At 35.1% G+C, this 14,771-nt stretch overlaps 2 protein-coding genes and 1 long non-coding RNA gene across 4 annotated transcripts; 2 read left to right on the forward strand and 1 right to left on the reverse strand.

Moving 5' to 3' along the window:
• Positions 1 to 1,078: 1,078 nt before the first annotated feature.
• On the forward strand, positions 1,079 to 7,221 carry LOC147847585 (serine carboxypeptidase-like 50). Its single transcript, XM_087339019.1, has 8 exons — positions 1,079 to 1,191; positions 2,788 to 3,086; positions 3,477 to 3,771; positions 4,005 to 4,108; positions 5,028 to 5,145; positions 5,222 to 5,344; positions 5,632 to 5,889; positions 6,842 to 7,221. Exons 1-8 carry the CDS (start codon positions 1,144 to 1,146, stop codon positions 6,929 to 6,931), a joined length of 1,335 nt encoding a protein of 444 aa, XP_087195145.1. The 5' UTR covers positions 1,079 to 1,143; the 3' UTR covers positions 6,932 to 7,221.
• Positions 7,222 to 8,591: 1,370 nt separating this feature from the next.
• On the reverse strand, positions 8,592 to 13,416 carry LOC147847586 (uncharacterized). 2 transcript variants are annotated; one of them, XM_087339018.1, is made up of 14 exons: positions 13,019 to 13,416; positions 12,810 to 12,933; positions 12,400 to 12,523; positions 12,197 to 12,318; positions 11,986 to 12,057; positions 11,808 to 11,876; positions 11,652 to 11,732; positions 11,150 to 11,269; positions 10,947 to 11,021; positions 9,993 to 10,073; positions 9,394 to 9,467; positions 9,186 to 9,246; positions 9,047 to 9,102; positions 8,592 to 8,780 (listed from the first exon to the last, which is right to left on the reverse strand). In XM_087339018.1, the coding sequence occupies exons 1-14, from the start codon at positions 13,393 to 13,395 to the stop codon at positions 8,702 to 8,704; spliced, it is 1,515 nt and encodes a 504-aa protein (XP_087195144.1). In that variant the 5' UTR covers positions 13,396 to 13,416; the 3' UTR covers positions 8,592 to 8,701. The 2 variants fall into 2 exon arrangements, 1 of the variants encoding a protein (XP_087195144.1); XR_015532308.1 differs by having other exon boundaries at positions 8,700 to 8,780; positions 9,186 to 9,239.
• Positions 11,263 to 12,348, forward strand: LOC147847587 (uncharacterized). The gene is made up of 2 exons (XR_015532309.1): positions 11,263 to 11,543; positions 11,764 to 12,348. It is a non-coding gene; the product is annotated as an uncharacterized LOC147847587 (long non-coding RNA).
• Positions 13,417 to 14,771: the final 1,355 nt, after the last annotated feature.

Here is a 14,771-nt window from a genome sequence, read left to right on the forward strand (position 1 = left end):
ACAATTATCCAAACACATTTCAGTGGGCATGTTGCATAAGATGCCACTGTATACATGCATACATATATATACAAAATGATTCTTTCTCTACCATGTTCTGTTTATCTCACATGCATTTCCCCCATGTTTGTATATATCCAAACAGGAGGTGGTATATATATGTCTTATTGGAACCTCACAACAATAAAACAGAAATCTCAAAATGTTTTATTTATAATTTTCATACCCCATTGAGTAGTGTCTCCAAATACTTTAATTTCAGGAAACGATTTCCTGAAATTATCAGATTATATTGGGTAGCAAATTATCTTTTGAGTACGTAACATTGTAACAATGCAAAAAGAAAGAAAGGTCTTATGGTACGCCATGTACAAGAAAAAGGAAAAAGTTCCATCCAAACTAAAGGAGATCTCCTATCATATAAGAAAAACATCATGTCCACAGCCAAAGGCGACAAATCTCTATCATATTGAATCAAAAGAGGGTGGTTACCTCTAATTTATAACATCAAACACTAAAACGAAGGAGATGACATTCATATTGTATATAGCATTAAAACGTCCCCATGGAAACAACACTAACATGAGAACCACCTCGTGTTGGAATCCGAAGAAATCCCCTCCGCCCCCAAAGAACATGCCAAACTCGAGGTGTGGATAACATATATAATAATAACATCAACTCCAAGATGAAAAGGATAGTCATTTTCCCCCAATTGTCATTCCCTTGGCTTTATTTAGTTCTTAGACAAAAATGGCTATAACTAACGTTCAAAATTGTTACTCCACTTCCATAAAGGGGGGGGGGGGGGGGGGATTGTCTCGTGATTGTATGGGATGGTGGATTGATTGAGTATTGTATGAGTTTGTCCACGATTTGGCAACACTTAAGAGCCCATGGCAAGGATTGAATTTGGGTATAAACCACCAAGCCAACGGCCAGATATAGAATAGATGGCATTTTTGAAATTAAAGAAAACGTTGAGAGATCGAGAAAGGCAGGGGGGGCATTCTGGATAATTAAAGAAATCACCATGGAAAGATGCAGCGGTGACAAGGTTTTTCTTCTTTCTTTTTATTTCTAAGAAAAATCCATTCCTTCTTCTCCCTCCCTAGAGAAAGGCAGCAAAGGCGCACTGATGCTATGGTTGGCCTTGAGCCTAATTCAGATACCTCTCCAAGGAAAATCTCGGTGTGTTCTTTTGTAATATCTGCGATTGGTTTTTAGTTTTTCCCCGTGTACATTTTTATTTGCCGACCATGAAATCAAATCAAATCAATCTTATATCAAAAAATAGTTTTTCTTTGATAGATCTTGTTTCACTCTATGAATGAAATTATTGAATTACATATGCACCGCTAATTTGTTTCAATGTTGTCCAACTTTTCATTAGAAAATTTAATCGTAGATATATAGCTTCAAAGAATAGATGGAATCTGTAAAAGAAATAGTAAAAAGGAATTGCATGAATGTTGGATTAGTTCAAATGCCTTGATTTGCTTTATGGTTTTCGGTTCCATTCTTAGAGTTAGGGGTATTTTGGTGTTTGTCCCAATAATTAAACCTATAAAACATGACATGTGTGTGTTTTTGCATAATATAGGTATGTATATACATCTGAGACGTGATATATTTTTCAGATATCTATCTATCTATCTATCTATCTATATGTATGTGTGTGTTTATGGAATATTCAAATACTTATAATCAACATATTGCATGTTGTACACATACATGCATACATTGTATATGGATATATGTAGTGAGAGTGTGAACATGTGTATGGACTCCTAGAATGTCCAAAGTGCCGAAATTTCAGAAGTTTCCTTGAAATTCATCTTTTTCTTAATGTCGGTAATATTTAGAGAGTAGGAGATATAACTAAGATGTCAATCTTTAAACTATTATTGAAAACAAAAATTCAAACATTTCCAGTTTATTTTTCATAGTATTAAACGGTTTTGTTCCAGTACATTTGGAAATTTCCATTTTGCTATTCACTATTCTCCTTGGCTGATTCTAATACCTTGAATTGCTCCGTCAGCTTATCTTGGGTTCACAATTGTATTGTTTCGTGAAGTATGTAGTTGCTTTTTGGGGAAAATTCTGCAATGCTCCATTATTTCTCTTTATTTACTCAACTCCCCTAATGCTATGTTATTTACCAACCCTTGTTCGATACCCATTCGAGCAATTATATGTTCAATTTGGGTGGTTGTATTGTCAAATCATTCTCTGTTCTCAAATATATGTGATATATCATCTTTTTCTGTTTTTTGGGGGCTGACGGAGCATATCAGGGAATACTGAAAACGTAAGGGCCTTCGGAAAATAGAGAAAAAATCCATTGGTATTTCAGATATTTTCTCCTGTTTTTTTTCGTGATGTCAATTTCCTTGATAACAAATGAGACAAGTCGTTTCTAGGAACTATGACTAGTTACTCAAAGGCAACTTGATTTTGTCCTTCTTGGAAACTTTGGTATCCATTTAGGCTTTCACCACTATCTTTTTCTAGCTTTCATACACAACAGAAGCCAATAGGAAAACGAAATATATTCTATTAAGGAGATACTGTTCCAGCATGTCATGACAAGCATTTAAATTTCCCATTGTCCTTATTATTCTATGCCGGGTATATTTCGAAATGTTAGATTTAAGGGAGGTAGTAAATCTAGTGTTACAGTTTCACGTAAATACTTTTAAGTATTCTTAGGATTTAAGGGGTTAGTGATAGAAGCATATTGTGCTGGCTCTATATTTATACGCATTATTATTATTTGCGCAGGGTAGGAAATTAAAAATCATAAAGGGGTCATGTGCAGGAGGCCAAGGTCTACCAAAAGAAGCTTTGCCTACAAAATCTGGCTATCTGCCTATCAGTGCTTCTTCAAATAAATCAAAATTGTTCTACATATTCTATGAAGCAACACGTTCAACTCTGCCTCTGGAAGACACTCCATGGCTTCTTTGGTTGAATGGAGGTCCAGGATGCTCAAGTTTAATTGGTTGTTTTTATGAGGTGGGACCATGGTGGATACTTGAGAATGGTTCAGTTCAGCTCAATCAGGAAACTTGGAATCACAGGTGATTAATCATTTTTCATTTTCACTTCCATTTTTTTTCCCCCCAATTTCGTTTTTCAAATTTTCTTTTCTCCAATTTTCACATTCACTTTTTGTGAGGGCTTGTTTTTCAAACACCTGCAATCTAATGATTTATTCTAAGGTCTAGTAGTTACTTTTATCAAATGCGATCTGCTCTTTGTGGATATTTGTGTTGGGACAGGATTCAGCTTTATATCAATTTTCTTTTTCTTTTTTATTTTCTGATTTTGTTTTTCAAATTTGATTTTGATTCGGATTTCATTGTCCTGTATTGATTGTTCACTGTTTATTTTGATTTTTTTGAGAGCTAGTTTTTCACACACCTGCAACCTAACATTTTATTCTAAGGTCTAGTAGTTTCTTTTGTTAGATGTGGTCTGCTCTTCGTGGATAATCCTGTTGGGACAGGATTCAGCTTATCCTCAACAGATGATGATGTGCCAAAGGATCAGGAAACTGCTGCAAGACACTTGGATTATGCTCTTAGTCATTTTGTGCGACGCAATCCTGTCTTTCGGTTACGTCCTCTTTTCTTGGCTGGAGAGAGTTATGCTGGGAAATATATTCCTTCCTTAGCTTACCATATCATGTGTCAACCAAGTCCATTGAAGTCGCAATTGGTTGGCATTGCAATTGGAAATGGCTTGGTAGACCCATGTAGCCAGGTATCCTTCATATTCAAGAATGAATATATTATGAGAAATTGTGAGATATCCATTTGTTTTATATATCTCCTCTGGCAACCCCGTTTATCTATTATGTGGGGTTGACACGATTGTTTGGGGAAATAAGGAACAGGCATTTGGGGAAATAAAGAAAAACTTGGGTATTTCAGGGGTTTTCCCCTGCGATTAATTTCAAAAACCTGTCGTGAACTTTTTATTTTTGACACTTCCAGGTACAGGCTCATGCAAGAGTGCTAAATGCGTTTGGTTTATTAGACCAACAACAAGCAGTGCGTGCTCAGCAGATGGCAACAGATATAGTTGATCTGGTCAAAAGGTTAGCAACAAATGAAGCATCTTATTATTCTGTTTAGAACTACATCTGTGTACTTACCTTTAAATCCCTGAAAGTTTATCATTTTTGCTAGTCTTATTTTATCTCTACAAGGGATGGGCCTTTCCTACATTCCAGTCGTGATGTTTAATGCAGAGCAATGATAAGGTTGGTTGTGGCTAGTTCTCCCATTGTTGTTCAAGGTTCTCACAACAAGCAAAACCAGTTGTTTCCTATATGAGGACATGTGGGAGTAAGCATAAGTGTTCCTCTAAATCTCGCCTATGTTGCTTAGCATGCGTAATCTACTATTTTATAGCCTATCAGTCCATTGTTAGGATACAAATGGTAATATAAGGTAACTTAAGCCCTAAAATAGTTACCTTAATTGAGGACTTATGCTATTGCTCATAGTTGAGAGTCTACAGTTGCTCACAAAAATGTGAATGTAGCTTTTGTAGAGTTAATAGTATAAACCCTGTATTTTGCAAACACTTAATTGGTGATAACCTCAATGCCATATATAGCAGTTGTATCTTTGATATCTTATTGCTATTGCAAACTGTGTTGCTTTAACAGGAATTTTCATCATAATTTGATTTTATCAGCATATCAAAAAAAATTGTGAGTTTATAAAGTTGCACAAGCAATTAATGAACTGTCCAAAGTTGAATAGTTGAATGGCATGCTAGTAACAAGGTGAGTAGAAAAAATGTGTTAATGTACTGATGTTTTATGCATATACAATGGTTCTTGTACCATTGGAGATTCGTTGACATTTATTTCTTCATGGTTTGCTATCAGAAAGCATATGAGATCAGAAATGGAGTTTCATGAAAGAGTAAATAGAATCTTGTTTACATCTATTTGGGGGACAAACTTAAAGCTGAAAACATGAATGCTTTCGGTGTGCACTTCTCAGGAGAGAATGGCAAGAAGCTTGTGAGAAGAGAACAGCTTTATGCAAATGGATTGAGCAAACAAGTGGTATAAAAACCATGCTTGATATTCGCCGTTCTTGTAGATATCATCACTCAGAGGTAATTTTATAGTTCATAATCAAATGTTTATGGCTATTGAACCGAAATTGAAATCTTTGTCTGAAACTTGTAAAAGGATGGCTCCGACTATTTGGCAAAGTACCTGAATTCAACAGATATTAGAAGGCAATTGAATGTCGATGGTGATGCTTTTCCATGGGTGAGCTGTCGGAGAAGTGTTCGTGCAATCATGGCACAGGTATGTTCTTGAGATAGTTTATTTAGTGAGGTGGCCTACTGAAATTTAATAAGCTTTTTTGTTAAGCCTAGATTTTTGGTGAGCGTTTTTATTTTATTACCTTTTGCTTCTCCTCTTGCCTATTTTTTGTTTGTTGCGTGGAGAAAACCAGAATACAGAAGAAGAAAAGAAAAAAACTGTCTAAGCTCACAAATTGCTTCTCCCATGTTCTGATATCACATTCTTTGACATATACACAGTAAATGGGTATGTTTGAATTTTTACATTGATGATGTAATCTCTTTTAGGACACCATGAAGAGTACAAAGGATCTTGTTGAAGTGCTTCTTGAGAAGGGATTACCTATTTTACTCTACCAAGGAATGTATGATGTGAAGGATGGTCCATCAGGCACAGAAGACTGGATGCGTTCCTTGAATTGGTTTCACATTAAGGCATTCTGGGAATCTGAAAGATCAGTATGGAAACATAATGGAGTATTGGCTGGTTATGTAAGGAGTCTGAGCAATCTTGCTCATGTTGTATTTGTCTCGGCAGGGCATCAGGTATTTTGTTTCGATCTATCAGACTCTTGTTTTTTAAATGGTAATAACTACATTTTCATAAAAAGTTGGTTTTTTTATGCGAAGAGATTTAATTTCTTGAGAACTGGTTGCTAGGAGGGAATAAGATTGTTCTGTGATAATTTGGCTTTAGGTGTTTTCTTTGTAGATGGAAATTGGAATATAGTTTTTTATGTCTTGCCAGTTGTAGGTAAGTCTATAAATAGCTAACTCTAACTAGCGATCCTTCTCCTTCATTGCTTAATTGTTTGCATATTGATCCTTGATCAACCATAACACTCAGGAACACACTTTCAATGTCAGATAAAAAGGGTGTCCATGGCACTTAACATTAACATAGTATAGACCTCTCGAAACAAGTATTTCCTTTTACTGCTGGGGTTCAATCTGCTAAGGTTCTAGAATAGGATTTTATGTAATGTATAACATCGTAACTGATGCAAGAAATGTAGTAATTGCAATGGGTTCTCAAATCCATCATTACTGATTCCAATAACTAAGAGGATGTACATTGCGTGATGTGTAATGGTATAATTCTTTTAATTTTTGAGTCTTTCAGATTAGTTATTTTCAATAACTCATTTGCTCCTAAATGCATCTTCTTAGTTCTTTCGAATGCTTGTCTAATGTATGTATGATTGCTCTCATGATACATTTTTTTTTTCTTGAGAAATTATTTTGACTACATACAACTTTTGTGAGTTCTCCATTACCTTGTCATTTGAAGATAACCATTCAGACTTTCTGCTTTCAGCTAAAACTACCAATGATGATTTGTTTTAATTTCAGCTCAGTATTTTAAATTACACGAATTTAGATTGAATGTGGTCATAATACATTGAAGACTTGAAATCCATAAGAAAGAGTGATTGAACATTTTGTGCATATGTTATAGGGCTCCCATAATAATAGCATTACAAAACTTTACTAACAGGTTCCAGCAGATCAGCCTCTTTTGTCTTCAATGATGTTTGAGAAATGGGTGGACTCAGTCCTAACGCCTTTTCAGCTATCAAAGTTGTGAACAGAAAGATGGCAGTATTGCGCTTATATTCACTTATTCTTCACTTCTTCACTAGTTTTAACAAAACTCCAAAAAAACTTAAGAGAAAATCCATTACCTTCTATGATATGGTTGACATCAACAAAAAAAATCTACAGCAATAATCATGCATGCAATCGATATATTCAGAGGAATCCTCCTACACTTTTTTGAACCTTGGGCTAGAGAAATTATAATTCATCACATTTTTGGTGCAGTATATGTATTTCTTTGTATTTGAGAAGTCCATCAGTATTCACAATTTCTTTGCTTCTTTGCTAAGCTCAATCCAGGATACAAATAAGTGATATTCTGACTATTAGAAGTACAAAACGACAGTATCACTGTAGCAAGTGATATTCTCATGGTTTGCAATGCAAGTTCTTTGGGATTAATAGTCTTGTAAAACAGCAAGTATGAACAAGGGTGATTATGAGCAATGATTTTCTGGTTTATCTGAGGTCAATTTGGTGGAATGGATTTTTTGTGGAACAGTAACATACCCCTCCTTAAGATGGAAACATCAATTAAGTACCCTCAAGGTAAAGTAGACACCATTAAAAGGAGGGTATTTTGTGGCCTTTATTTAAATCTTGGGATGTTGGGATTTCCATATTCCCCCGTCCATATCTTACTTTATGTGAGCAAATATTGATTTTCTAAGATGTGTTATGTTGGCATACAACACATTCTAATAGTGGCTCCACATAAGCATACCCATATCACTTCAACCCTAGCTTGTCATGCTATTAGAATTAAGTGCTAGTCATGGAGAGAGTATACAAGTATGTTACAAAAGTCAAGGATATGCCCAATCACAAATGCCAACAAGCTTGCCACATACAATAGGTACAAAAACCTAATAGTAACAAAATCCTCCCATCTAATTAGGCTAGGCACTTCACATAATAAATAGTTTAAGAACGGGAGAAAATCCTCTTTACGTCAACATCAGCGGTAAGATTGTTAAGAGCACTAAAGATTGAAGCAGCAAGATGCTAAGAATGTCAAAATTGGAGCAACGTCAATGTTATCCCCAATACAGGACAAAAATGCAAAATCCTAGCCAACATTGTCTGATTACCCGCATGAACTTGGCAATCAAAGAGCCTTAACATTTCTGCAAACTCACTGACACATGTTTGATGTTAAGGTCGAGCATTATGGCATCATCACCAACATACGAAGATATATACCAGGTATGCAATGAGCCTAGAGGATGAATCTCAGTAATTCACATGCTCAGACATGTAATTATGACTTGTTTCAGGAGCATTATAATGTGTCATACCCAAATCTTCACTAATTAGGGCGAGCACATCCATGCATATTTCCAGAGAGTTTTACTTTACTAGAAAGTAGTAAAGCCCCTTCTTCGGAAGGGTCACATACATCATCTTCAATATGTTCGTTTGGTTCCATAGGTCAAATTGGCCTCCTTTGGGATGAAAAAAATCTCTTCCATTTTTTACCTATCCATGTAACATGCCAAGCAAAAAAAAAATCTAGTCCTCATTTCTCATAAAATAAATAGCATATTATATATACCCATAAAAAATGAACTTCCATTTGAATCTTTAGAAGAAAACAGTAATGGAAGTGACAGGCTACATAATGTTGCAATATAAATGTTTATTGCTGGTTGAATTTGAAAAAATCATCATTTCCATAATGATATGTATTAAATGACACTTTACTTAACACAGCAGTACAAAATGGTTGTTGATACTTCTATTGGTCATGGTCAAACTATCAGTGGAAAAGATCCATTTTAATGTCGGTCACATCCAGTTGTAATATCTCAGCTTCGCATCCAAAGAGAGATCCAACACTGAGAAATAGGGAAAACTTCTTTAAATAAAATAAAAAACAAAAAGACTCAAGAAATAAATGGTTTAAAAAACAAATAAAACTTTCAAATTGTTTTTACATAACAAAAATAAAAGGAGGCAGTTTACAAAATGATGTTGTCCTGAATATACGATTGTAAAAAATGCTCTCCAAAACCATTGAATCAAACACAAACAAATAAATGTTTAAAACATTCAACAGTGACATATAAACCACGCAAACAAATCACTAAATCAGTCGACTCACTTGGGATATGTCCGACCCAAATCTCCATGTACAAACTCCTTTACATATGTTCCAGCCTGTGAGTAAAGCATAGAATTATGATTTAGACTCAATTAATAAGTTTTGTTTCAATTAATAAGTTTTGCATGCAAGATTTGACCTGGGTGCATAGTTGTAGCAAAAAGTATTGCTCGGTTCCAGCTATCCTTTTGAGCTGCATCCTTTTTCAAAGTAATAATATGCATTAGTTAGTTTCCAGTAAGTTTGGAATTTTAGTTTAACTAAACAAGTTCTCTTTAGTTTCGACAATTTAAGATGAGTTAAAACACCATTTCTGAAGCAAAATACAATCGCATCTCATTTCCTACCAATAAATAATGCGAGGTCGAACTAACGGACTCCGTCTGTGCAGCACCCTCACAGGTGTTTTCTGTTGTATTTCCTGTAAAAACAAGTCCTATTAGACTCTACACTACATGCCCTTTCAAACACTGTATGTTGCAAATCAACTACTACCTAATTAAGTAATGCAATTGCCTACTCTTCATTTGTATCAATTTGGACAATCTTCATTTTATTCTTTCCCTTATTGCACTATTGTTAGATCCTAGTGACACTAAAATTTAAATAGAGCACGCATTTAGATGATATGCTGATTCCCAGCTCCACAAATATCAAGAGAAACAATTAGAACTTTACAAAGATATAAAAAGAAAAGATACACTTCTGACAACGGAATATCGGCAATTTTTCTATTCCACATTTTCAGCTTTTGAGGGAATCAAACTTTGCAGGATGCCTACTGTGAGAGCAGTTTTTTAATTCCCATTAATTGATAGCAGTCACTTCAGATTTTACAATTTGTGTTGACATCTCTCTGTATAAAATAAATAATAATAACAATGAAGAATGTAAAAAGATATCTATCCAGTATCCAGTTTTCTTTGCATGGTGACAAAAGACATACCAATTCCTTCATGCTCGTGATGTTACTGAGTTCTGAATCTTTCACAAGCCTCGATAGCCATATCACTGCCGTGTATTCTTTCTACAAACACATACAAATGTATATAATATATATTATGTGTGTGAATAGGACTAACCAAGCATATGGCAAGTTTATGCTGTCCTCATATTTCACAAACCTAGGTAACAATTGGTAATGGTTCGGTTCGGTTCAAGAGTGTCAAACTCAAACCGTTTAAAACTGAACTGAACCAAACCATGAAACCGTTTAAACTGAACCGTTACAAAAAAAATTGACCTCAAACCAAACGGTTTTAGAGACTTTCAAATCTTTAAACCATTCAACCGTTGAGACCACGGTTTCACGGTTTGGTTTTGGTTTTCAAATTAGGTCAAAACTCAAATTTTCACATTTCAATTTTAAAAATTCAACATTTCAAATTTTCATTTGTCAAAATTTAAAGATTTTGCTTAAAATATCAATTTAGGCTTAAAATGTTCAAAAAATGTTTAAGAAAATTATTGAGAGTCAATCCTAAACCGTAAAACCATTTAAACCAAAAACTGTTAAACTGATAAAGGCTTGAACCGAACCATTTAAACCGTTCAGCCGGTTTCATGGTTCCGTTCGGTTCAAACTGAACTGTTGCCAATTTAAACTTAGGAAATGACATGATGCAAAGGGCTATATAGTATGTGGCAGGGAAGAAATTTGAATACCCACCTTCTGGGGATCTTTTGTTTACAATCTCTCCCATAAGGTCAGTGCCCTTCTAACTGTTTATTCATGAGATGCAGCCGCCATACAAAATATAGTCTTATGACAAATCACTATGTCGGTCATCTTAATACTAATATTGATTTTCATACTAATTTTCATTCTAAATATAATTGCAAATTTTATTCAGTAATTGCTTAACTATGTAAAGGCATTTCAGTAAGCAGAAATATGCACCTGTTTTTCCGATTCTCCTTCAAGCATCATCATCCAAGCATCATTGCCAACTAACTGAACGTTCCTGACTTTTACCTGCCAACTCAACAGCATTGCCCAACCATGCAGCATGTTTCCATAACCATTAAAAACAGATAATTGTCTAAATCCTGACCTGAAGACTGAAAGAGAAAACATTTTATCTAGTTTGTAGCAATATTTACCCATCCCTCCTTGGAATCATTAATGGATTCTTCAAGTTTCTGAATTTCATTATTTGCTAAGAGAATGCGAGCATTACAAAGCTCCAAAATAAAAGGCCTCCCGTTTCCTAGCATTCTTACCTGGTGAAATCATCAAAAGAGAGTGTTAAAACTGCCTATAAACATGTAAACAAATATTGAAATGAATCCATAACACTGATTAAATGTGCACAACCCTGAGTAAAGCACATCCAACACAGCATAATCATTGAAATGAATCCATAACACTGATTAAATGTGCACAACCCTGAGTAAAGCACATCCAGCACAGCATAAGTGCATAAATCTCTGTATTTTTTAGGCATCATCTTCCATGCACATAATGCAGGTTCATCCAGTTTACAACATACTGGAGGTATGAAATCTGAAATAGCCTTTCCTGTCATATGATTGGTGTAAACAATGATTTTTAATCTTAATATTGAAGAATTGAAATAGGGTCTACTAGAAATTTTCATCTCACATCAATGTCCTCTCTACCAGCAGCATGAAACTTGTAGGAGTCAGCTTTGAAGTGAGGAAAGATCACGTCTGCAATTATCTCCTATAATAAAGTCAAACCATTGTGCTATTAGGTAGATATTTACCAGCCAAAGAAATATAATATAAGAGGACTTACTTGTACTGAACCATCCCCCATGCGCTCATCATCGACCATCCAAGGGCTTTGGCTCAAATTCCTCGAAAACTAACAAATAGATTGGCAATGGTAATTTCAGAAGATTCATGACCAAAAGAAAAAAAAGACAAAGAAGGATAGCTCGTATGCAATTAGAACATCACATATGATATACAACCTTGAGATACCTGCCTCCAATGTATATAGATGTACGATTACAAGTTACACCAAGTTCACAGTATTTACTTCTCTGTAAATAAAAAATAATAAGAGCTAAACACATGAAGAGGATTCCAAATACATCTATACCAAATATCATAGTGAAGTGCCATCACTTTAAAGTTCAGTAACAATGAAGAGCTATAATTTCATCTGAAGATCGGGCATACCTTGGGAGGTGGCCATGGATATATATCAGAAAGATCTCCTGGTGACAAGGATGCTAGAGATCGTTGGATTGCTGCTAAGGACTCCGTCTGTCCAGACGATCCACCATTTCCGTCATTGGACCCTAAAATGTAAATAATTACAATTTATTGATTCAGACATAGCTCAAGTCTTGCTAGTTCCATAACAGTTCAAATAGGCATACCATTACGTTTCCTTTTGCCACTCGTTGGTACAGAGCATCCCAGGCAATCAAGCTCGTTTGATGACTCTGAATGCTTGTAGCTTAGAGAAATTCTAAAAGCTGACCCAGAGTCATAACTTGCTTCCTGCCAAAATCCTGTTGTTTTAGATAAATATACCTTTAAAAGGTCAAAACAGCTTCAAAAATAAGTCCATGGGAGTTGGTGAAACAGTTACATCATTGACCAGGTGTTATGGCATCCCCACTCTCATCATCCATGGCTAAGGGTGGGTGAAGATTCATAAACCAAAATCCATGCAAAATACTACTACCATCTAGGTACATGAACCATCACATGTCATGAAAGACAGATGACATCATATTTAGATATCTTGTCATGAAAGATACATGAGAATATGAGAAAAACATACCAACGATTTCTCAAGCACCTTTATTAACACCCATTTCAAAGCTTCTTTTAATGCAACCACATGTTTGCCGACTTGCTTCCCTTGGAAATAACTCTCAGAGTCACAGTGGTCTTGGAGATGCTGCCTAACTTCAACATTTGTATGATTAGACGAAATCTTCTCACAAGCCTCTCAATCAAAACAGCACATACAAGGGGGGGAAGTCTTACCAAAGAGCACGTTCTCTCACTAATATCACCCCTGGGATTGTCATTTCTAAACAGAAGTCACTGAACCTATGCCCCTGATCCTTGACAGCTGTTATTATTTGTGCTTTGTATGAAGGGAGATTCTCCTCTCCTTGATCAACTCTTGAAACATCATCTTGACAAAGGTCCAGAATACCAAGGCAAACAACACAAGGTTTACTAGCGCCCGAAGAACACAAAGCATTATGTGATTTCCCATCAACTGCTTCTAAATCCGAGGACTTTTCCTGCCTTTTAGAGATGATATGATCAATAAACCTCCTTGTAAAAGAAGAATCCGAGTACACATCATCATGACAACCAAGAAAACGGAAAATGCATCTTGGGCAGACCTGCATATTATTGAGGAGCAATTCATTTGAACGCATAAAATATTGACATGCTTATATCATAAAATCGATTTACTTTATCACAATGTTGCCAAAAGGGCATGCAGGCGTATGAGAGAATGGTTCCTGTGCTTAAGTAAATAGATTTCATTATTCATAGCAAAAAGCTGCATTTCCTCCTGAATATAGTGATGATTTCACAAACATATAAGGAAACCATATAATCATTCTCAAATACCAACCTCTCCATTATGTTCCAAGTTGTTAATAGCCTTCAACTTGGGCCAAGCAGAGAAAATGTTACACCATAATACTCTTTTACACAAGTCCACCAATTCAATACATGTCAATCGGACGAAAGAGAATGAATCCATACAACTATCTTCGTTTTGTGTGTTATCTTTGCCTGATACAAACTCACATAACCTTTGCATTGTCATTTGTAATCATATGGCTCTTGTATCCATTGCAAAACTTCACACTGTCTCATTAATGGTAAAATTTATTCCCATTTTCACAAAATAATTCCAATTAGACTTCTCTGAGTGGTGTGATTGGAGGTTTTGTATGATTTCTATCATTGTTTGCATGAAGTACTACTTTCAAATGTAGTTTCCAGTGAGCAATATCTAGCTGCATCCATGAACACACAGAATGTATGCATTCACGTCAATGTGGTTACATTGATTATACGATTCAGACACACAATGTAGCCAATAATATTATTGTAATTTATCACACAGGAATTGGTTTTTAAAAGTTTTCTAAGAAATGATATGGTTTTCACTCGTTGCGTTTTATGGATAAAATGTCCATATTGTGACACCAACATTTTAAGAGAAAATGTTATTAATTTATGAAGATTTTTTATGATGAACAAAGCATAAAACCCAGAACCTTAATTTTATCAATCATGTCCTATACATTTAAATTATCATGTTTATATATTTGAAACACTTTGATAACCTCATGCATCTATAAGCCCATTTTGTCATCTAAAGTCTCATATATGATTGATAAGCCGTAATTTGTAGCCTAAAGTCTCATATATGATGCATAAAGACAATGTGTTCACATTTGCTTTAGCATGTAATGCTTTGATTAAACCAATCTGAGAGCCTCTAGCTCTTTACATGTGACAAAAATTGTGTTTAATTAAGAAGCATTTTGATTCTTGATTTCTCAGAAGGATATCAACTCTATTTGTATATTCTCCTCCATTAATAACTACATATTGAGGTTGTCTATATCTGTGATATGATAAGATTACCCCGTGAAGCGTTTCTGGATTACAAGTTATCAGCTTCCATCTAAAACGCAAAAGCAAATATACAGATAGAATGTGATTGCCAAGTCCATCCACTTCTATGTATGCATAAATTGTT

The sequence above is a fragment of the Azolla caroliniana genome, unplaced genomic scaffold, assembly GCF_043228905.1.
Source record: "Azolla caroliniana isolate FFs.n. ecotype wild unplaced genomic scaffold, voAzoCaro1.0.p SCAF_841, whole genome shotgun sequence".
NCBI classification, from domain to species: Eukaryota; Viridiplantae; Streptophyta; class Polypodiopsida; order Salviniales; family Salviniaceae; genus Azolla; species Azolla caroliniana.